Source organism: Lissotriton helveticus, chromosome 9, assembly GCF_964261635.1.
Source record: "Lissotriton helveticus chromosome 9, aLisHel1.1, whole genome shotgun sequence".
Classification (NCBI taxonomy): domain Eukaryota; kingdom Metazoa; phylum Chordata; class Amphibia; order Caudata; family Salamandridae; genus Lissotriton; species Lissotriton helveticus.
Genome location: NC_136070.1, coordinates 718,998,347 through 719,021,730, shown reverse-complemented (window position 1 = coordinate 719,021,730; position 23,384 = coordinate 718,998,347). Strand labels below are relative to the sequence as shown.

Sequence of the window (23,384 nt, the reverse complement as noted above, 5' to 3'; positions counted from 1 at the left end):
TCCTCTTTCTCAACATTCTTTTTCGAGGAGGATATAGAGGAAATCAATCTAAAGGCAGGGGTTAGGGCACCACACCCTATAACTCCCCTTGCCCTAATGAGCAGTGACTGCCCCACGCTTCCCTCTGACCATACACCTGTCGGAGGAAGACTTCAACATTTTCTCCTATTTGGCAATCTATAACAACCGACAAATGGTTGATTGGAATTATTCAAAATGGTTATTGCCTGGAGCTTACCACCAATCCTCCAAACGTTCTGCCTCGCTCTCACAAATTGTCTCCAGACCACTTGCAGTTGCTCGAACAGGATGTGCAAACTCTTATTAAAAGGAGCCATAGAACCGGTTCCAGTACAGTACCTGAACTGGGTTTACTCCCTCTATTTTCTGAATCCCAAAAAGGACTGCTCCTTAAGACTTATTCTGGATCGCAAAGAGTTAAACCAATATATAATGCCAGAGCACTTTCACATGGTAACCCTTCAACAGGTACTTCTACTTTTGCAGAAGGGAGATTTTATGTCTAGTCTAGACTTAAGACGCATATTTTCATGTTCCAGTTCATCCAGCTCATTGCAAATACCTCAGATTTTTTATAGCTGGCAAACATTACCAATTTAAAGTATTCCCGTTTGGAGTGACTACTGCTTCCAGAGTATTTACCAATATCTGGCAGTAGTCGCAGTTCATCTCATAAGACAACATATTCATGACTGGCTCATCAAAGCCAGAACTTACCAAAACTGACTGCCACACACTGACCACAACAGACCTACTTCATCAACTGGGCTTTAAGGTCAATGCACAGAAATCTCACCTGAATCCTTTACAGATGCAATTTTACCTAGGGGCCACACTAGACGCTATCGAAACTCTAGCCTCTCCCAATGAAACCAGAATTCACAAAATTCAGTCTGATACTACAGTTCCAATCTAACCAAACATTACCAACCAGAGTGTTCATGCAACTGCTGGGAATGATGGCGTCTTGCATCGCAATTGTACCCCGTGCAAGACTGCATATGTGCCCTCTGCAAGAGTGCTTATCATGTCAGTGGAATCAGTCGCAGGGTCAATTAACCGATCAACTGTTGGTAGACGGCCGCACCCATCGATCTCTGCAGTGGTGGAACCCACAAAATGTATCAAACTGACGACCTTTCGTCGACCCTATTCCACAGATCGTGCTCACAGCAGACGCATCTCTTGACAGGTTTGGCTGCTCATCTCCAAAATTACACCATACAAGGCCTGTGGAGCAACAAGCACAAAAGCCTCCACATCAACTATCTAGAGCTTCTAGCAGTGTTTCTAGCGCTCAAAGCTTTCGGAACGGGGTGCAAGCCATTTGGAATTGGGCAATCAATCACAGGATTTATCTTCTGGCAGAACACCTTCCAGGGGTAAGCAATCAGATTGCTGAACTCCTCAGCAGAAAAATGCAGCGAAATCATGAGTGGAGACTTCACCCCCAAGTTCTCCTTCCATACTTCCAACTTTGGTTATTCCCACAAATAGACTTGTTCACCACAGTCGACAATGCAAAATACCCAAACTTCAGCTCCAGGTTCCCCAACCCGCTCTCAAAGGGCAATGCCCTGTGAATGAACTGGTCAGGGATATTTGCCTCTCCCACTCATTCCGTGTCCGGTTCGGAAGCTCAGGCAAGCATCCCTCACACTAATTCTAGTAGCTCCCACAGGGCCTGTCAACCATGGTACACCACCCTGTTGGAGCGGTCAGTAGTTCCACATCAAAAGCTGCATCTCTTCTCCAGGGACCTCATGCAGAACAATGGAGAAATCAGACTTTCAAATCCCAAGGAACTAAACTTCGCGATCTGTCTCCTGAAGCCATAGAGTTTGGTTACTTAAATCTATTACCAGACTGTATGACTAATCTAAAAGAAGCAACAAAGCTTACTACCAGAGCTTGTTATGCAGGAAAGTGGAAAAGATTTGTTGTCTACTGTAATAACAAAATCAATCGTCTGGATGCTTCTATACAAGATATTATCTGTTACCTGCTACACTTACAGCAAACTAGACTGGCTTTTACATCTATTAATTTGCATCTTGCAGTGGTACCTGCGTATTTGCAGGACAGGCAGCATTCATCACTATTTAAAGTTCCAGTGATCAAAGCCTTCATGGAAGGCTTGAAAAGAGTAATACCTTCAAGAATTCCCCCAGCGCCAGTATGGAATCTTAACATTGTCATTCCAAGGCTTATGGGTCCACCTTTTGAACCATTACACAATTGCCCTTTGCAGTTTCTTTCATGGAAAGTTGCTTTCCTCATTGTAATCACTTCATTAAGGAGAGTTGGTGACCTACTGGCATTAACCTTGTAAGAACTCTCCTTTCAGCTTCAGAAAGACAAGGTAGCTCTTCGCCCCAACCCTAAATTCCTTCCCAAAGTAGTTTCTGCTTTTCATATAAACCAATCAGTTGAGTTACCTGTGTTTTTCCTTCAACCTGGTTATGTATCAGAATCAAGCTTTTCACATGCTTGATGTCAAAAGAGCTTTATTGTACTACATAGATAGGACCAAAGATTTTCGCAAAAAACTGTTTGTGGCATTTGCACCGCCTCACAAAGGCAATTCCATCTCTAAATCTGGCATTTCAAGCTGAAAGAACTTTATCCATACCCCCTAGAGCGCATTCCACTTGCAAAATAGGGACTACTGTGGCGTTTTTAGCTAACATTCCTCTAGCTGACATATATAAAGCAGCTACATGGTCTACACCACACACATTTACCAAACATTATTGTGTAGATGTGTTAGCACACCAATAAGTTAATGTAGGCCAAGCAGTACTCAAAACACTGTTTCAAACAACTGCAACATCTACAGGTTAGCCACCGCTTTGGGAGTATACTGCTTTTTAGTCTATGCAAAACATGTGTATCTACAGCACATATGCCTCGAACAGATTGTTACTTACCCAGTACACATCTGTTCTTGGCATATAGAGCTGTAGATTCACATGTGTCCACCCGCCTCCCCAGGCACCTGTAGTTGTAGTTCTTGATTATATATTCATATGCATGGACATCTCTATAATACATTTACTTACTCCATTCTTGCCCTCTTGCGGGAGTACAATCTAACAATGGAGTCGATGCCCATGTGCACTATCACCTAAAGGGGGAGTCACCGTACTTCGTGACTAGGAAAGACTTTTTCAAACAAAAACAACTTGCAAACATACAGACCCAACACTAGATGGCAGGAGTATGCAAATCATGTGAATCTACAGCTCTGCATGCCAAGAACAGATGCTTACTACAGATGCTTACTGGGTAAGTAACATAATTCTTGTAAACAACCCACCTCAAACCGACTCATGAACTTTGGACAGTGATCAATATCCCTTGTATGGCAACTCAGTGTAAAGGTGGAACACAAACCATCCCACTTTGTTCCAGTTCTACCTTCATCTTGACCAAGGAAGTGAGTGCTTCGCAGAGTACTTGAAATGTTCCAGGGATTCACAGCTAGTCTGTTTTTGACCGTTCAGTCTCCCAGAGGTGAGTGGACATCATCTGAAGTCTGCAAAACCTGCTTTACTGCTGTCGGTCTGCTGAGCGTTGGAGGAGAAGCTCAGGAGTGTTTCTGGAGTTTAATGCCACCAGAAGAGCTATCAGGAGGGTAAATGGGGATGACCTGAGCTACGAGGGGTCTCATTGTTTCCCCCCATGGCTTAAACAGCCAACTACGTGAAGCATCATCAACCCCAAGTGACAGCTTGCTGCCTTGCTTCGTAGCTGCCCTCAGGATGAAGTGAGTTCTGTGAGGCCCCACAACAACACCGCAGTAGAAGACCCCCACTGGGGCTGGAGGTCACAACTGACAAAGACAAGTGATGACTGAATGCTGTAAGAGGCCTGTCATACTTCTCTGCATCCAGTGTCAAGACCCCATAGGCAGAGCTGCTGCCTGCGATCCTTGCCCAGTGACTAAGGTGCTAGCAGCGTGACTGTGGAGACTGTCACTGTAGAGCCTCTGCACTGGACTCCATCAATGCAAACCGGTAACACAAGACCTTAATCATGAAACTGAGAGACTGTCTTGGACTCAGAAAGACAATTGTGCATGTTAGTGAGATTAACAATTGCTATTGAGACCACATTTTGATCAAGCTACGATTATAACTGACCTAGGAGTTATTTAACAGAATAGTTGTGCCCTATTCCTGCCTATGATCTTTTTAATAGCTGCTAGATCGCTATTGTGTTGTGAGATTAATGTAAGGCTTCTCTAGAGCCTGGTAGTTGTGTTTTGAATACACTGTAGTTATTGTGGTGGAGTTGTGTGTAGCATTTAATTTTCCTGTGACTTTAAAGTATTTATTCTTTTTAATAATAATAATAATACTGACATTTATAAAGCGCAAACAGCTACCTCAAACAGATGTGTCCCGGTGCTAAAGCAGCAGGCAGCAGGCAGTACGCAGATGGAGACCGACAGCAGGGACCTAATCCCCCTACTCTGATCTAAAGAGCCAGTTCTTGACCGCTTTCCTAAAGAGTGGCTCTGATTCGATATGGCGAAAGTTGCTTGGCAAGGAGTTCCATAATTTGCCAGCCCCGACCGTGAAAGATCTGCCGCCTAGTCGAGCTTTCCAAAAGCGAGGGGTAAAGAGCAGATTTTGTGAATTGGACCTCAGAGAGCGATTCTGCTTTAATAAAACAAGCACTGTGCTGGGCAATTAATTAGTGTGTCTGTTGTTGGATGCGTGAGTTCGAAGTCTCTACTCAACACACTCCCTCCCTGAGAAGCTTTTGACTTCTTGTCCTCGCTACCCTTAGAGCCAGGTTTTGGAATCTGCTTGGCCCGGTTTGCAGAGCCATTGTAGGAAGGACCCCATGACACCAGAGGCAAACAAGTTTGTTCCCCATGGTTGTGGCATAGTAGCCATTGCTCGACATGTGCCCTCCTTGAATTGGGTCTGACCACATTTAGCATGCTTTTTAATTTGTTTTTTTTTAAAGGTAAACAGTGGAAGGCCTTCACTGAATGAGGCTGGCTGGCCTCTGGTCAGGTTTTAAGAGCTATTGACTTGGCCGGCATTGCAGAAGCGAAATTCAATCCATTCAAGACACTTTTAGCAAAGGATCTCAAGTGCAACCCAAGTTGTTTGATCTGCCATTACTAGCACAGATCCATTTTGGGAGGCAGGGAGCAACCCTGAAAATTGGAAGTCCGAAGCTGGCTCGTTAACTATAGGAGCTCTGCAACCATGTAGATGCAAGACAATCGTTCAGCATCACTCCTCCTCTACTGTGAAGGCCGCAGCAATCACACGAAAGGCTGTCCAACCCTCACCTCTGATGCCAAGTCACTCTACTTTCTGCCGTAATGTGGGGAAATGTTTTTTATTTTTTGCCTGAGAGTGAAATTGCCTTCAATGCCTGACCGCCATTTACAATCAGGTCGGGTTACAGTATCTGAAAGAGACACGTTAGTATTAGATTCCTTACCTTAGAATATCCCCAGGCGTCAGACTGGATCCGGAAAATTTTGCGTAGCAGTACCCTTGCGCGTCGGTAGGCGTCGTCTGCGGCTCCGCGTCCGTCGTCGTGGGCGCCGTGATGACGTCGTCGGAGTACTTAGACGCCGCCTCCGCGTGCTGACGTCAGTTCTTCTTTTTTCCGCGCCAGCAAGCGCAGATCTGGAAAAAGCAGCAACCCTAGTCATTTTTGACTAACTTTTTTGATCCTTTTTTGATCCTGTTTCGAGTCTTTACGACTCCGATCGGTGCCTTAGGGATGCCCGGGTTCAAGCCTTGTGATGATTGCGACCGGCTGATGTCGGTCACGGATCCTCACCGCGTCTGCTTGTCGTGTCTGGGCGTCGACCACGACGACAAGGCCTGCTCCGACTGTCGGGCCCTCTCTTCGAAAGCCAGGCGGGAGCGGTCCCGTAGGCGCCTCGAACTCCGACAGTCGGTCCCGCGCCGTGAGAGGTCCCGTTCCCGCGGGAGGTCGAGGGACAGGTCGCGGGCCCGGAGCCACCACAACTCCGAGGGTAGGCCTCACTCCTCCGGGTCGAAGTCGTCGTCAGGTAAGAGGCACAAGAAGTCCAAGCGGCGTCATCGCTCCTCGGACTCCCCCCGACGCTCGCACGATGCGGCCGGGGGTTCGGGTGACACCGCCCACGCGGCTCCGTCGGGGCCGCGGGCGCCGCGTCCGGCTCCATACCCTCCGGTCCCTGGGCTGAACGCGACGCCGGGGGAGATCGAGCGCTTCCTCATGGCCATGAGGAACCTCTCTCCTCCGACGGGTTCCGCGGCGCCTTCGGGCCCAGCGGACCCGTCTGGGAGTCCTAGCGGATCGGCGCCTCCGGCCCCGATGCCGTCGGGTGCTTCGGTCCCGACGCCGCCGGCGCCTTCGGGCCCGGCGCCGCAGCTCCCTGTTATCCCGACGCCGCCGGCGCCTTCGGGCCCAGCGCCGAGGGGTCCAGTTGTTCCGACGCCGCCGGCGCCTTCGGGCCCGGCGCCGCAGGACGCTGCTGGCCCCCCTTCGGGATCTGGTTTGTCGCCGGTGGATCTTACGACCTCCCCGGCGTCGGACCCTCAGGTGTCCCCTCCGGCGCCGGCCCCGGTCCTATCCCCATTCCTGTTCAGCCGTCGGGACGGCCCCGCTGGGCGCCGCTCCAGACGCCCTTGGGTGAATTTCACTTTTACGAACAGGCCCCATTAATTGAAGACCCTGATTCTCAGGAGATGGGTGAGGAGGAGGACTGGGAGGGGTCTGAGGACCCTCTGACCAGAGAGTGTCAGTCTCGTGAGGACTGGACAGAAGACCTTGGGGAGGCCAGTGGCCTGGACACCTCTCCAGACACTGGATTTGTCTCCCCTCCTACCGTGGCTTCGGAGGAGGGGGCAACATATGGTGTGGTGCTGATGAGGGCTGCCAAGGCCTTGGGCCTTGAGCTCCCCGTCGCGGCCGTGAGGACTAATCTCCTCACTGAGGTCCTTAAACCGCAGTCAAGCTCGACTGAGCCTCTGCTGCCCTTTAATGAGGCCTTGACTGACGTTCTTTTGGGCACTTGGTCCAAGCCCGCTACGGGTTCGCCCGTAGATAGGAACGTGGCCGGACGCCACCGCCCAGCCCCGGGCGACCCATGTTTCCTGTCCACCCACCCCACCCCTGAGAGCCTGGTCATCCAGGCCTCCAATTCCCAAACCGCATTCCCGTCGGCCCCGCCGGATCGGGAATCCAAGAGGTATGACCAGTATGGGAAGAAGATCTTCTCATCCCTGAGCCTCGGCCTGCGGTCTTCCAACACCGCCTGCCTCTTGGGACGTTACACCCACTCAGTGTGGGATAAGGTCGCGGAAGTGCTGCCGGAGTGTCCGTTGGAGGTACGGGCCAAACTCGGCCAAGCCCTCGTGAAAGGCCGGGATGCAGCGAAATATTCGATTAGGTGTGGGCTAGATACCACCGACTCGCTGGGCAGAGCGATGGCAACGACGGTGGCGGTCAGACGCCACGCCTGGCTGAGGTCCGCCAACTTCTCGGCAGATGTCCAGAATACTCTTATGGACATGCCGTTCGATGGCCGTCGCCTCTTTGGCGACAAGGCAGACCACGCGCTTGAGCGTTTTAAGGACTCCAGGGCTACGGCCAAGTCCTTAGGCCTTTCGGGACAGCGCCAGCAACCGGCTGCCTATCACTCCTTTCGTGGCCACGGAAGGGGTGCGCCCACACGCGCCGCCAGCCACGCACCGCAGGGCAATACCCAACGCGGTGGTGGCCGTGGGAACCGCCGTCCGGGCGGTCGGGGGCAACGGCGAGGTCAGTCCACACCTTCCCCCTCAGCATCCGCCTCAAAACCCTCCTAGTCCGTGCTTTCAGGCCCATGTGACGCCAGTTGGAGGCAGGGTTCGCCATCACCACCTCCAATGGCGCACCGTCACTTCGGACAGGTGGGTGCTGCAAATCGTCCGAAGGGGCTACTCCCTCCCCTTCGAGGCGACTCCTCCAGCCATGCCACCGCAGAACCACCGTGTATCGGGGGATCACTTGCGACTTCTGCAGGAGGAAGTTACGGCCCTCTTGGCCAAGGGGGCCATCGAGCGCGTTCCTGGGCCAGAAGTAGGGTGTGGTTGCTACTCCCACTACTTCCTGGTACCCAAGAAGGGCAAAGGGGGCCTACGCCCTATCTTGGATCTACGGAACGTCAACGGCTTCCTCCGGAAGGAGAAGTTCAAGATGCTGACGCCGGCTCAGGTTCTTGCTGCCCTGGACCCAGGAGACTGGATGGTAGCGTTGGACTTGCAGGACGCTTATTTTCATATCCCCGTCCTGCCTGCCCACCGGCGCTACCTGCGGTTCATGGTGGGCCACGAGCACTTTCAGTTTACCGTGCTCCCCTTCGGCCTTACCAGCGCCCCACGGGTGTTCACAAAAGTGATGGCGGTGGTCGCAGCTCATCTGCGTCGGTTAGGGGTTTCAGTCTTCCCCTACCTCGACGACTGGTTGTTGAAGGCGGGCTCGCCCCAAACAGTCGTCAGCCACCTTCAGACGACGGCAGACCTCCTGCACCAGCTGGGGTTTTCCATCAATGTGCCGAAGTCACACCTGTGTCCCTCTCAGAAGCTCCTCTTCATCGGAGCGGTTCTGGACTCGCGCGATTTCGGGTTTACCCACCCGAACAGCGGGTCCGGGATATTCAGGCTCTGATTCCCATCTTTCAGCCGTTATCCCGGGTCTCGGTCAGGTTGACGCTGCGGCTTCTGGGGCTGATGGCCTCTTGCATCCTACTGGTGCATCACGCCAGGTGGCGGATGCGGGCTCTGCAGTGGGACCTGAAGTTTCAGTGGGCCCAGCATCAGGGCAACCTATCCGACCACGTCCTGATCTCGGAGGGCACTGCGAGACAGCTGCAGTGGTGGCTTACAGACCGCGATTGGGTCAGCGGCAGATCCCTCTCCCTACCCCAACCGGAGCACGTAGTTGTGACGGACGCGTCCCTCCAGGGCTGGGGAGGCCACATGGGAGAGGCGGAGATCAGAGGCCTCTGGTCTCCGGCGGAGGCCCGGCTCCACATCAACCTGTTGGAGCTCAGGGCGATTCGTCTAGCACTGAAGGAATTCCTCCCCTCTGTACGAGGGAGTGTAGTGCAGGTGTTCACGGACAACACCACCGCCATGTGGTACTGCAACAAACAGGGCGGTGTGGGGTTGTGGATCCTTTGTCAAGAGGCTCTTCGCCTTTGGCAATGGCTGGAACATCGGGGCGTGACCCTGGTGGCTCAACACCTGGCGGGTTCTCTGAACGCCAGGGCGGACGAGCTCAGCCGTCGGTGCATGATGGATCACGAATGGCGTCTGAACTCGGACGTGGCGCAAGGCCTCTTTCAGCGATGGGGAGAGCCTTGGTTAGATCTATTCGCCACCGAAGAGAACGCGCAATGTCATCAGTTCTGCGCGTTGGAATTTCCAAGGCGGCACTCGCTCGGAGACGCTTTTCGTCGCGAGTGGAGTTGCGGTCTGTTGTACGCCTTTCCGCCTATACCACTTCTGCCCAGAGTGCTGAAGAAGATCAAGCGCGACCGGGCCCAAGTCATCCTTGTGGCTCCGGACTGGGCTCGAAGGTACTGGTATCCAGAGCTACTCAGTCTGTCAGTCGATCCCCCGGTTCGTCTGCCTCTTCAGGAGGACCTTCTGTCGCAGCAGCAGGGGACGGTCCTCCACCCGAACCTGTCCAGTCTCCACCTCCATGCTTGGAGATTGAGCGGCGACAGTTGAGGCCATTTGACTTGCCTCCTGAAGTCTGTAACGTCATTCTGGCAGCCAGGCGTCCCTCCACAAAGTCGGTATACGCCTGCAGGTGGAACAGATTTGTGGCATGGTGCACAGCAAAGGCTGTGGATCCTCTTTCTGCCCCTCTTTCTGAGGTTCTTCTCTTCCTTCTTTCTCTTGCCCAGCAGGGCTCTGCTCTGGGCACTATCAAGGGCTACCTTTCTGCCCTTTCAGCCTTTCTCAGGCTACCTGATCAGCCTTCTTTGTTCAAGTCCCCTATTGTAAACAGATTTCTTAAAGGCATCACACACACGTTTCCTCCTGTTCCGTTTGTGATGCCTCAGTGGGACTTGAACCTGGTCTTGACATTCCTGATGTGCGCTCCCTTTGAGCCACTTCACAACTGTCCTCTTCGTCTTCTGACTTTGAAGACTGCTTTCCTGGTTGCCATCACCTCTGCCAGGAGAGTGAGTGAGCTCCAGGCTCTATCTTCTAAACCTCCTTTCCTCTCTGTCCATCCGGACAAGGTCGTTCTGAGGACTCGTCCTTCTTTCCTGCCCAAGGTGGTCACGGCCTTTCACATCGGGCAGTCTATCACTTTGCCAACCTTCTTTCCGCCACCGCATCCCTCTAAAGAGGAAGAGTGGCTCCATCGTCCGGACCCAAAACGTGCGCTCTCATTCTATTTGGATCGCACACGCCAGTTCCGGGTGGATGACGACGCCGACGACGGACGCGGAGCGGCAGACGACGCCTACCGACGCGCAAGGGTACTGCTACGCAAAATTTTCCGGATCCAGTCTGACGCCTGGGGATATTCTAAGGTAAGGAATCTAATACTAACTAATGTCTCTTACAGATATATCGTTACACAAGTATTAACTTGTGCATTTAGTTCACAAGCCCTTTGTCTACCGCAATAGTGGAGGCATAGCCACGCCTTAAAGAAGGAGTTTTCTCTTTCCCACACCTTCAAAAATAAAATAAAGTAACAAGTGAAGGGCTCCAGAAGTCTCCTACGGTACCGAAAAAGAGATCTGTCTTCGAACAAATTTAGACCTCAGGATGTTAAACACATGAAATAAGCCATTCAAAGTGATGGTGCTGCATGTACTTGACCCTTCCCTGTATGCAAGAGTGCTTTCGTTGTTCCGCAGATCTCAAATATACTTACTACAAGATAAGTCGTTCGGTTGTTTTTTGATCACTGTTACTAGTTTAAGAACCTCCCATTCAAACCAAAATCTTCTGTACTACTCCTCATTAGTTGATCCACCACCCATCAGGCTGTCTTTCCTACCAAGTATATGCAGGATGAATGAAGTGTGAAGAGAATGATTTTAAAAGGAGCGCTTTTTTAAGAGAAAGGAAAGATGAGGTGATCAGGAATTCCAGGAGCGAGTCCAGAGTGAGTGTCAGTTAAAGCAGCATTAAGATTGTGTTCCTGCAAGCGAGTGACTATGTATGGTCTGGTAACAGGGGTCTCCTACCAGTAGCTCGTCATTGGCGTAACAAAACTTGAGGGGCCCCCTCCGAACTTAATCTGGAGCTCTCCATCCGAAGTGCGATGCTGAGGGGACCCCCTGGAGGTTGGGGGCCCCCTGCACCGCGGGTGATGCGGGGGCCTGTGTTGCGCCTCCGTAGCTCGTGAGCTACCATAGTTCTCCAGCTACCTCCGAGTAGCTCACCTGTGTGCAGCCCAGCATATTAAATTAGAAAGCTTTTGCTTCGTTGAATTAATATACATATAACAAAACTGAAATTATACAACACTAATAATATTAGTAGCTCTCAATGCGTTACAGTGAACATAAGTAGCTTTCATTACAGAAAAGGTTGGAGACCCGACTGGAGGTTTCCATGCAGATAGATGGGTTTATCTCGGAGTAGGCAGAGCATGGCTGTGGACCTGGCAGGCCTGGTTTGGATGAGAGCAGAGATCTCCCTTCCTGAGCAGCTGAGTCAGGAGCTGGGCCCCTTCCCTTCCAGGAGCATGACCCAGATACTTGGTGACCAGGGCGATGAATAGTCTGTCACTAGAGCAGTTTCAAGTCTCAGGCTGGCAGCACATTCCTCTGGTCCACCCATGTTGGAATCCTTCTCAACAGACCGGAAGTGCACAGGGGCTTCCACAACATAGACCTGCTGATTCCTGTGTAGGTCCTAAGTGGGCAATCTACTAGTGGTAATCAGTCTTTGGGCTAGCAACCCAGTTGAGTGATTCTCGCTCACTGGCTGGGATCCTGCTTCACTGCCTTTGGTTAAACCGTGCTCAAGATATTGGCCCCAAAGTTTTTCTTAAAGGTGCTCCAGGCAAAGCTGCTTCACTGTTTGTGCTACTCACGAGTGGTTGCAGGGCACTATTGGGGCAACCCATGCAACAAACAGGCCCGGCTCCAGGAATTTTTAATTGGGTGGGCCAAGGACGCATTTGGGTGGGCCACTGCGGGCTCGGTTTGTCGCATATATGTCTAGGCAGGCCGGCTTCAGGGCCCTCCTTTACCTCTTCTTAGTCTTACAAGGCCCAGTAAAACTCACTCTTTTCCAAATCTCTTTTTAATGTTATCACTCACAAAAAGTGTTTTTTCTATGTAATGTTCCTTTGATGGGAAGAAGAGGTTTCTGAGGTGGGAGTATCAGGCAAGTGACACTTCTCGGGCTCCCTCTGTGCGAGCCTTCAGGGAGAATCCCTCTTCATTACTACCTCCACCTGACCATGAACTCTTCAACGCACTCCCTTACAAGCTTGATTAGCCACTATTCCTCTCCAGTGCACCTTATCTCACAGATGACCTTGGGCCCCGCCCCATGTCAGGCACCATCTCCCGGTAAAAACATTAGTAAAATCACCTTCATACTTAAAACATTGAATAGAGTAATAAATATAATTAGCACGCACTTCAAAGTATGTTCCTCAGTGGCCCTTATGGCCCGACTGCTAATTAAATAAACAAAAACAGAAAGGCCATGACAGGGCCGGCTTCAGCGCTGATGCAAAAGTCTTTTTTGGCGCTGCACCAAAAACCTCCATAAATACCTTTACTACCACCTTCCAACAGTGTACCTCATCCATCCATGCCCCCCCTATTGACCTCTTCCTCTGATTCCCTCACTGCCACACGCCACAAGTGCCCCTCATCTCCCCATAGCCCCCCCCTTTTATGACATCCTCCCTGGATTCCCTCACTGCCACCCTCCCCCAGTGCCCCTCGTCTCTCTGTAGCCCCTCCCCCTCATGACCTCTCATCAGACTCCCTCAATACCACCATCCACCGGTGCCCCTCATCTCTCCCTAACTCCCCCTCAACCCCATGACCTCCTCTTCGGATTCCCTCACTGCCACCCTCCACCAGCGCCCCTCATCTCTATGTAGCCCATCCCCCTCATGACCCCCTCCTCAGACTCCCTCACTACCACCCTCTACCAGTGCCCCTCATCTCTCCCCAGCTTCCCCCTCCACCCCATGACCTCTTCCTCTGATTCCCTCACTGCCATCCTCCAACAGTGCCCCTCATCGCTCCGTAGCCCCTCCCACTACCTCCTCCTCGGATTCCCTCACTGGCACCCTCCACCAGCGCCCCTCATGTTTACGTAGCCCCTCTCTCATATGCATTTAATTTGTTGTATAACGCTGCTCATATCAATGTAGTGTGTGTCAGTACTTTACACGACGCACACACTTACAGAGACAATGAATCATGCAAGTATGTAAATCAGTCTACAGGGAATGTCACATAAGCCAATGAGGATTACAAGGTGTAGGAATCATGGGTCATCCATTCTGGTGGGTAGTATATTTTAAGAGGGTTTGGTCTGGGGAAACTTAACCTTAGGATTTAAAGAGTATTCCATGGGGGTCAGCTTTACTGATGAAAATGTATATCTGCCCAAACATACTCATTTTAGCAACATTAGAATAATGAAAAGACTAGGGACGGTCTAACTATATCACAAAACAAAAAAAGCGAAGTTCTAATTATACCATTCATGTTTGTTTGCAGCTCTTTGGTGGCAGTTCATTGTTCACTGCCTTTTGTTAGGATTGTAACTTCTGAAGTAACACAAGGATCTCTGTGACAAAGGCAGTAACCCACTGAGCTATCCACTTAAAATACAGTGCGTCTGCATTTAAAAAATACTAACAGACAAACGATTGCTATAAAGCAGGATCACTAATCACCAACTTTATCTGGGCATTTTGTATTGTTTTATTGTTGACCAGCATCGGCTATGATGAAATGATAAAAACTGTTTAAATGAAGCACATACGAAGTATGTGTCCTGCTGGGCCTGTGTAGATTTTAAAAAGATTTTTTTGTAACACATTCTCTTACCTACTCCATTAGTTATACTTTGTGTCACAGCCTTATGTGATAAGCAGCTGCAGGGGTCAGGGGGTGTCTAGGAATAAACAGACCACTTTTCCCCTGCGCTGCATAGAAAAAGAAATATCAACGCAGCAGGACAGTAGGCAAACGTTACCAAAGGTTACCGTTGTCAAAGAAAGGATTTGTCCCCTTTCACCATGCAGAGATGAAGGGGTAAAAAACTAAACAAAGCCTCCTTAACATGTAAATGGTCTTTTAAAGACCTGTTAAGTACTTTGGTGCGGCTGCGATAATAATCTTAAACTGTCTGTGTGTGTGCGCGCCCGGGAAGCTGTCTCCCCGGGCTGACACACACGACCTGCCTTCAAGCCCTCACTGCGAGGGCCAAGGCTCCTGTTTGGGTGGGCCAGGCTCATCTTTGGGTGGGCCGGGCCCACCCGGCCCACCCGCTAGAACCGGGCCTGGCAACAAAGGGAGGAAGATCCAGTGTTTGTGATAATGAGAGAATTGGAAATGTTCCTTCACTTGTGTGAAAGTGATCCCCAGGGTGTCCGGTGTGAGAGGTGCATACTGCTTGTGTTTCTCCGCTATACCCAGCTTTCGGTCCGGCCGTGGATGGTACGTTTCTGCTGCCCATGCTGTGCTGCCGCAGGGTATGTGTAAATAAACCTACTGGAGTATGGCGCCCATCCAATGTGACGTCATTGCACATGTGCGAGCATGTATATAGGGTGTCTAAGACCCTGTTAACAAGCTTGAGGGACCAAGTGTACCTTTGACGGGCATGATGGTTTATTTCCCTCAGTACGCATGGCGCACCAGACCAGAAATGCGCCAGGTCTAGCTGTGCAGCTCCATTGAGGGTGTGGGACGGGTATTAATATAAGGAAAGAAGGGCTGCACCCCCGCCAAGCAGTTGCTCTGAGCGAGGAGTCTCTCACTGTACATCAGGAATAACCAGTCCAGAGGATATTGGACCCCTTAGCAGAGCGGCAGTTTACTTCTGCTGTGTCCAACGCTAAAGACATTTTGTAACCCATCCCAGCGGGATTAATGCCACAGGAAAAAATCATGACCTCTTCTTTGGCATTGGCGATGTCACAGGATGTATTATTTCAACAAAAGTACTACATATGTTTCCAACATCATAGCTTTTAGAACAGGTACAGCCAATGCCAATAGGTCTGGATTTTAAATTAAATTGCTTCTTCATTGATTGCACGTGCGGTTGTGTGTATGGATGGACCAATGAATGTGAGTTTGATTCAGGGGTTGGATGAATGGACATATGATTGATTGCATTCATGAATGATTGAATGCAGGAATTAGTTAATGGCTAGATCAGTGTTTAAGCACATAAATGAAAGAAGTGGAAAGGGCAGCGTGTGAGGGATAAGGACTGCAGGGGGACAATAATTGAGTGGTTAGAGAAGAAGGGATAGTGCAGAGTATCCCCTAGAACACTCCAGTGTGCAACACAAGTATGCGTAATTGTGCAAGCCCATCATTGTTGGCTGAACGGTGAACGTCCGAGCAAAGCCAGCTTTAAAATCTCCCTTTTAAGTCCAGCTGTGTACCCCTTGCTGGCATTTGCCAGAACAGGATTCACATACCACAACTACAACTTCATCTGTGCCGTGCTGGTGTTTTCAGTGCTTGCTTATGTGTGTATGCAGACCTCCCGAGCACCCATTCACAGCATTGTGGCTTGATGTATACCTCTGGAACGCACAGAGCGAGTCGTAGTTGTGGCATGTTCAAGTGTAGGCGAAGAGCCCGAACCAATAGCGACTGCAGTGTGCGAAGAGCAATCAGCAGGGGCCTGGCCAAACACAAGGTGGCCATTTGCCTGAGGTGGGATTCCTAACTGTTGTCTCTGTAGCCTCAGTCCTGCTGCTTCTGACGTATAGGAGACGTCACTAGCCATGGGGACAGCCTATTTCATACAGGAGGATCCCTGTGGCATCCTGTATGTCCCTATTCCCTCTATGTCGGAGCTGATGTCTGGAATTCTGAGAGGGAATAATGTCCTGGAGGGTTGATGTGTGGCCTGTGGTGGCCGTTAGAAGAGTCAAAACCCCCTATTTACCATTTGGACTGAGAGAGTATAACCTTATGTAAGACGAGGTTCATGTCAACATCACGATACCTTCTTTGTCTTACAACAGAGTGTTACTCTCACAATCCAGTGTGGTTTGTCAACAAGCAAAGCAAAACACTGTCCTCTTCCCCATTTGCTGCAGAAAACACATACATAGTTGAGGGTAGAAAAGAGCTAGGGTGTTACAATGGGATAAAGTAAACTTTATGGTGACTCAGATGTCCTAAATCTGTATTCTGTGCCCCATTATCAGTGTCCTGCTGCTGACTCCTCCACCAGTCACCAAAACATATATACGTACACTGGGAAGAGACTGGGTCGCCTATGAAGTATGTGTGCGTGATGCTGCCACTAAAAGGCCCAGAATACATTTTTGAAGCAGTTTCATGCCCAGCAAGCTGGTGGGCTATGCAAAAAGATGACCATGAAATAAAGCCTAGGGGCTAAGATTAACAGTCACCATAAAAGTGACTTCATCCCTTGTGAGTGTGCGGAGCCTTTTGACTGTAAACTGGTTATAGCTATACGTCACAGTTGCCTTTTTGTCATGCAGTTATTATACATTTCTTTTTTTGTTTTTGCTTTCATCCTTGAACCAGCAAATCATACTTGCAAAGGAAAAGTTGTGCACACCATGCAAGGTGAAATGTTCTTTTTGTTTACACATGGCAGCCATTCCTCGACTACATGTGGGAAAACAAGAAGGATTGCACCTCCGCTATAAAGAGCAATGGGTTTATTGGAAATCTGCTAGTGGCGGCAGCTCAGCCGGAGTTATCGACATGTTTTACTCAATATTTCCATTGTTGGAGAGAGAAGGTGCTCTGAATTAGTCTATTTCAAATGATTTTCGATTCATTATCTTCAGATAGCTGAGACATTGGAAGGAGGAAGATAAGTGGTAGGTACTTTAACGTTCAATAATTATACCGATTCAGTGTTTTGAAGTCCACTAATGGTATTTTACGAACCTGCAGAAAATGCAATACAGTATGGTGAACCACGAGCAGATGCAAAAAGGTTTAAAGGTCGGGGGCAACCGACTAGTAGCATAATTGTCATGCTTAATTCAAGGCCATTCAAGGTATTGGCTGGGGTGAACAGGAGAGGGTGCGAGATACCTCTCATGTTATCAAGCGCTGTTAGTGCTCAACATCTTTCTTGATGCTAGTGATTTTAGCCCCTCCACTTCTGATTGACTCCTTTGGCCTTTTTGTGCTAGGTGCCACCTTTGATGTCGCAATGAGGTTCCTGTACGAGTGCCCATGGCGTCGCCTGCAGGAGCTGAGAGATCTTATCCCCAACATACCATTCCAGATGCTGCTCAGAGGAGCCAATGCCGTTGGATACACCAACTACCCGGACAACGCAGTCTTCAAGTGAGTGCGCTGCTATTCATGCGGAGATTGGCCTTCTTGCACATGTGGAGTGAACAAGCGGTTATTAAATTCGATGCCCAGTTTATGCAGAACGAGATAGTTGCAGAGAGCTTTCTGGTATATTCTATGGTCATTGATATTTCCTGCTTTGGAGCAAAACTTGCTTCTTATGCACTCCTTTTTTTTCTGTATTGTCATTGGTACTATGCAACCTAAAGGAGAGGGGTCTTTGTGGATTAGCACCTTTGACGGCTTCAGGTTTCCTTGAGACACTCTTTGCTCATAACCTTGTCAAAGTCGTCAAAAGATCCACTGAAACCTCGTGGTGTTATCCGCAAGCCTGAGAAAGTAATGACCAACGCACTTACTCATTGTCTTATTATAAGACATCTACAATACCCACGTGGGGACCATCCTTACTATGTGTTTATTCGATATAGTGCAAGAGACCTTCTGCAGCTTTAGGTTAAAAGTGTGTGGACAGTTTTTACCTGCACCACGTTGTGTGTTGGGGGGTTTAGTTTGTATATTAGCACGCTCAAATTAGGCCGCATTTAAGAGTGTAACCGAAGGCAATTGTGATTTTTTTTTTGTTGTTACATATATTTAAATGTACATACATGGCCGTGTACCTTTGATTCACTGTTCTGGTCAGGTCTAGTGGGCCTCTGAGGCCAAACCCGTCTGAGGGATTAGAAGCGTGCGGAGCAGGCCACAGAGTCTACCGAGGTCAGGGCCTCCGTGGCGGGATGGATTTGACGAGATGTGGTCTCTCTGTCGCAGCTGGTAGCATACGACACACCAAAGGAGGATAAAATGGGCAGCAATGTCGCTGGATGTGGTTTGTCATCAAGGATCACACGATTATGGAAAGACCTCCGACCCCTTGTTCTTTAGTCAGTTATTTAGTATTGAGACCATAAACCACAACTCTCCTCCAACCAACTTCTCCAGCGGGAAGTAAACTCATGCTTGGTATGTCGGCTCTCTGCATAGCCTTTTGGGGAGTCCGGGGATAGACACTGTTTTAAATGGTGTGAAAGCCACCATGTCCAGGGGCATAGCAAGGTCAGGTGGTACCTGGTGCGGAAAATTTCTTGTCACCCCCGGCTTGACAAAATGGCAAAAATGTGTTTAAAACATATATTTTTGCCATTTTGTCACCCCCATCAGGGATGACACCCGGGGCGGCCCGCACCCACTGCACCCCCTTCCTACGTAAGTCACTGACCATGCCAAAGAATACATTTTCACCTGCAGCTATCGTTCTTAATTGGTTTCCCAAATAGTTCACCTCCTGTCCCACAGCCCTTCCTTTCGCCTTTTATTACACAATACGGGTGTGCCGCCTTGTTTTCCAACCTCTTCGATCCTCAATCACACCCAGGGGTTATTTGCTATTGCCTTGTCCTTTGGTGCCTTGGATTTTAAAAGGCTTTGTGTGTGAATGTTTGCCCATTACTTGAAGTTGGATTGATTGGATGTCTTTCTCTGGGAATGTGTCACACATGCAATTCGACTCTGTGTAATGGTTGTTTTGGAACTCTTTGGCGCATGCTTTGAGAGTTTGTGTAATGCTTACAGTATGAACCTGTTATTGCATCTTTTGATATTGACATTTACTCACTGTGTGTGACTCTCAGTGAGTAAATGTTTCTAACTCGTAACCTGTGATTGCTTGTTTGCCACCTGATGTTTAAATGTTTCTTTCAGGTTCTTGGTGGTACAGTAAGTTTGCAACAGTTGATACATGAATGTCTATTATAGGGTTTCTCCATGTGTTATTTGAGATCTGTATACTTCACAGCCTTTTCTTAGTATGGCATCACTAGTCTTATTTGAGGGGTGATTATCCAGGCGGTTCGAGGTTTCCAACACAGACCATGTCTGTCTGATTGTGTAATATGTTGTAGTATGGCTTGGTAAAGGGGTCATGAGACGACCAAAAAGTTATACATTTTCTGTTTCCCCTCGTCATCCAGGTTCTGCGAAGTGGCCAAAGAGAATGGCATGGACATCTTCCGTGTCTTCGACTCTTTGAACTACCTGCCGAATATGATCTTGGGAATGGAAGCGGCTGGGAAGGCCGGGGGCGTGGTGGAAGCTGCAATCTCCTACACTGGTGACGTGGCAGACCCCACCCGTACCAAATACTCTCTGGATTATTACATTAAACTCGCAGACGAACTGATGAAGGCAGGAACTCACATCCTGTGCATCAAGGTATTCACATGGCCCTCCATGTGCTTATGTGTCACCTACTGTTTTGTCAGTTTGCAATTGCATGTAAGGAATATAATTGCCCACTCTCCTGTTAATCATATGCAAATGACAAAAGAATATGATATTCTTGAGTCATGTATTACTTTATAAAAATAACTTAATCTGTTCCATTTCTTTCAATTAACATATGGTAAAGGTGAGCGATGAAATTGTCATGAAAAAAGTAGAATACTAGAGAGAAAAGAGTTGTGTGAAGCAAGATAAAAAATGCTGCCCTTCCCTTTGCTTTTGCAGGACATGGCAGGCCTGCTGAAGCCCCAGTCCTCCGACATGCTGATCCGTGCACTGCGAGACCGCTTTCCTGACGTGCCAATCCACGTGCACACCCACGACACAGCTGGAGCTGGCGTGGCCTCCATGCTGGCCTGCGCTGCTGCGGGAGCGGACATAGTAGACGTGGCCGTGGACTCCATGTCTGGCATGACCTCCCAGCCAAGCATGGGGGCTCTGGTGGCCTGTGCCAAGGGCACAGACATGGACACAGGTACTAGACCCGCTTTGGCCGTTTGTCACTCACTTTTCTGATTTAGCAGTTATTATGCACTACTTTATTTGATTTATTTATTTGAAGAGTTTTATATAACGCTGGCTAGACCCGGAGGTATCAGAGCGCTTTACATGAGTATCAGCGAGTTACAGGTTACATAATTACATAGCCAAGTATAGACATAGGAGAAAAAAACATGCGATTACACAATAATATTAGTTATTAGCACGTACACGCGTCTTATGGGGAGTGAACGGTAGAGGGGGAATGGTAAAACAGCGGTAAGGAACGCAGGTAGCAAACACAACTACCGTACACAAATCAATGAACGTAAAAAGGTTTTAGTAAGTCATTTAAGAACCCTGTGGCAAAGGCCGATTTCTCTTTCAGGACTTTTCATTCAGAATGTATAACGTTTTTGTCTTCAATGGTACTAGTGTTGAGAGGAGCAGGTGCATAAAGTGATTCTTTATCTAGGTGAGGGTAAGGGAGAATGTGGAGACCACAAGCTGGTGCAGAAAGAAATAATGAGGTGGGGAATAGGGTCCGTGTGTGAAAGGGATAGTGAAAGGAAAGAAGCACGTTGATGGAGTGTTGAGAGAGAACTGGGCCGACGGATGAAAAAATCGGTGAGGATTTAGAAGGATAATTTGAGCAAGTTTATTTTAATGAGAGTGAACCCAAAGCTAGCTATTGGTCATCACACTAGGTGATGAGAGGAGATCTTTAATCAGGTGATCTTCATTTTGTGCTCAATTGATTCTTCTCATGACCTTGGACGGGTCAGTCAGTATTGTAATGAGCAGTGCCTACTGTTGAGGTTTCTCTACAGAGAATACCTAGAAAACTACTCCCATCTGTACGCCATCTATTTAAAGAATACAGATCTTCTTTGAATGCCATCTTTTCCTGATCTTCGCCATCTCTGGGGGACTTCCTCTGATCAGATGTTAGGCTTCTTGGGTAATGCAATTCTTCTAGACCTCTGGATAATGTACTTCATAGACTTCTACTACATTATAGCATCACTCTCTCTGAAAGATAGCACATTCTGGGCAAGTCTTGCCATCTTACTTTCATAGATAAATGGTGATAAGAGTCGCACAAAGCAGAAGAAAAGCAGAAAAATGAAGTGAGTAGAGAGGAAAAATGTAGGTTGGGTTTGATAGAGCTGGAAACTGAACTTGCTAGGGCATGACGCAAAAAGAGTAGGTGGAGAGCGGACCATAGTGTGAAAGCTGGAGTTTAGAGAAGCATTTGGGAAACTAGGAAAGAAAATTCAGGGGTGGTGGTTGGTGACATACAAAAATGGGTGAGAGAGGGCACTATACGAGCATAAAAAAACATTTTACAAAGAAAAAATAATAATAGTTTAACTTACCTTAGCCTGCAGCGCTTCCTCAATGTCCTCCAGTCCCTAGTTGCAGACTCTTCCAAGCATGAGGTCCCACTGCCAACTGCCTTATCCAATCCAGACATTGTTCTCATGCTGTTAACAATGTTAAGCAGCATGAGTGAAGGTTCTGGATTGACTGGAGCGGGCTGGCTCAGTGCTCCTAAAGGCACTGGAGGCCTGTGCCTGCTCTTCACCTAGCTGTCTTAGACCGTTGAGTTGGAGAGATTTGAATTGTTTGTCGGGCTGGCCACAGCAAGATAGTCGGCCAAACCGACAGGCGCACTTGAAACTGAAGTGGCCACTCCTCACTGCTGCCAATCGGCAGCAATGACACAGAGACCCCTCCTCACACTTCATTCAGCTTTCAGAGAGTAAATATAATAGTAATAAAATCATTTTTATTACCATTTTATTTGTTCTGCTTTCTGTGCCCAGTTGGGGGGCAAGCTCCTTTGCTCCTATGGAGGAACAGCCACTGAAACTCAGAACTTACATCGAGTAAAATAAAAGAGGGCCCAACATCCATCCATCCTTGGCAGAATGGAACAAGTAGAGGATGAGGAGCAACTAGGAAATGTCTGTGTGAGGGTGATAATGCAGAGAAAGAGTACCTCAAGAGTGTTTTCCACAGGAACTTGGACAGTGGCAGACAGAGAAAAGGTTAACAAAAGGTGAATATGAAAAGCTAGTGAGGAAAGCTGAATAAGCTTCAAAGGAGGTTGAAAAAAAAAGCACTGTCAGGGTGAGGGGGTATAGTTAAGTATAGGCGTGGCCTTTGAGTTGGTTCTGAATCTTTTCCTGTATACGAGACTCATATATATATCTAACTCAGTGGCGGTCGCCTCTGGATAGTTATAGTTAGGATCGTGTTTCCATAGGAAATGCATATTTTGTATTGCTAATAACTTTGGTGCCATTTGATGAATCTCTGTGAACTTTTCCAAAGAAAAGTGCTTTTTAGCCTAGTTTGCCCATGCAAAGTTTTGAGGTGATCCATCAAGCGGGGGCTGAGGAAAAGGGGGTTGGAGGGAGTCCCAAAATGGGTGTGCATTTGTTTTTTTCATGCCCCCCCCCCCCCCCCGGGTGGACCAGGTCCCGGGGGAACAAATATTTATAATTTAGAGGAGGAGGCTGCACGTGGCCCCCCACCCCTCAGGCTGATTTTGGCCTAGCCCCAACCCACAAGGCTCGGCCGCAAAACTAAACGGGGAGGGGGCACGCAGCCTTAACTCATGCCATAAGGGAACTTGCGTCCTTGTCACGCACTGCTAATTTCCCTACATATTACATCACTCATGACCTCTTTGAAATCATCGATAATATCACTGTGCATGGTGGGGCGCGAGTTATAGTTACTTAAGATAACTCTAACTGGTGAATTTCATATATCATAATTTCATAGATATATAGATATATATATATATATTTATTCAAATGCTGTGAGGTTCAGGTCAGTGCAGTGAATGTGAAGGTGAATTTGGGCACCTAAAGCTGATCCTGGTATACGAGGCACTGTGGTCCTACTAGACTGTGCACTGAATGTAAGATTATGTACTCAAAGTGAAAAGCAGGATTTTGGAAGCAAAATAACAGTAATGATAATATGCTGTCATTGTAAACTTCTAAGACAGTTCAGACTCCTATTTCATGAA

General features: G+C 48.6%; 1 protein-coding gene across 3 annotated transcripts in view; it reads left to right on the top strand.

Moving 5' to 3' along the window:
* The window catches only part of PC (pyruvate carboxylase), a 2,151,284-nt gene that overhangs the window by 2,036,239 nt on the left and 91,661 nt on the right, over positions 1–23,384 (top strand). For all 3 annotated transcript variants that reach the window (XM_078660828.1, XM_078660829.1, XM_078660827.1), the window contains 3 exons: positions 17,410–17,566; positions 19,549–19,789; positions 20,084–20,333. In XM_078660828.1, the coding sequence (XP_078516954.1) occupies positions 17,410–17,566; positions 19,549–19,789; positions 20,084–20,333 (648 nt within the window). The remainder of the gene's footprint in view (positions 1–17,409; positions 17,567–19,548; positions 19,790–20,083; positions 20,334–23,384) is intronic.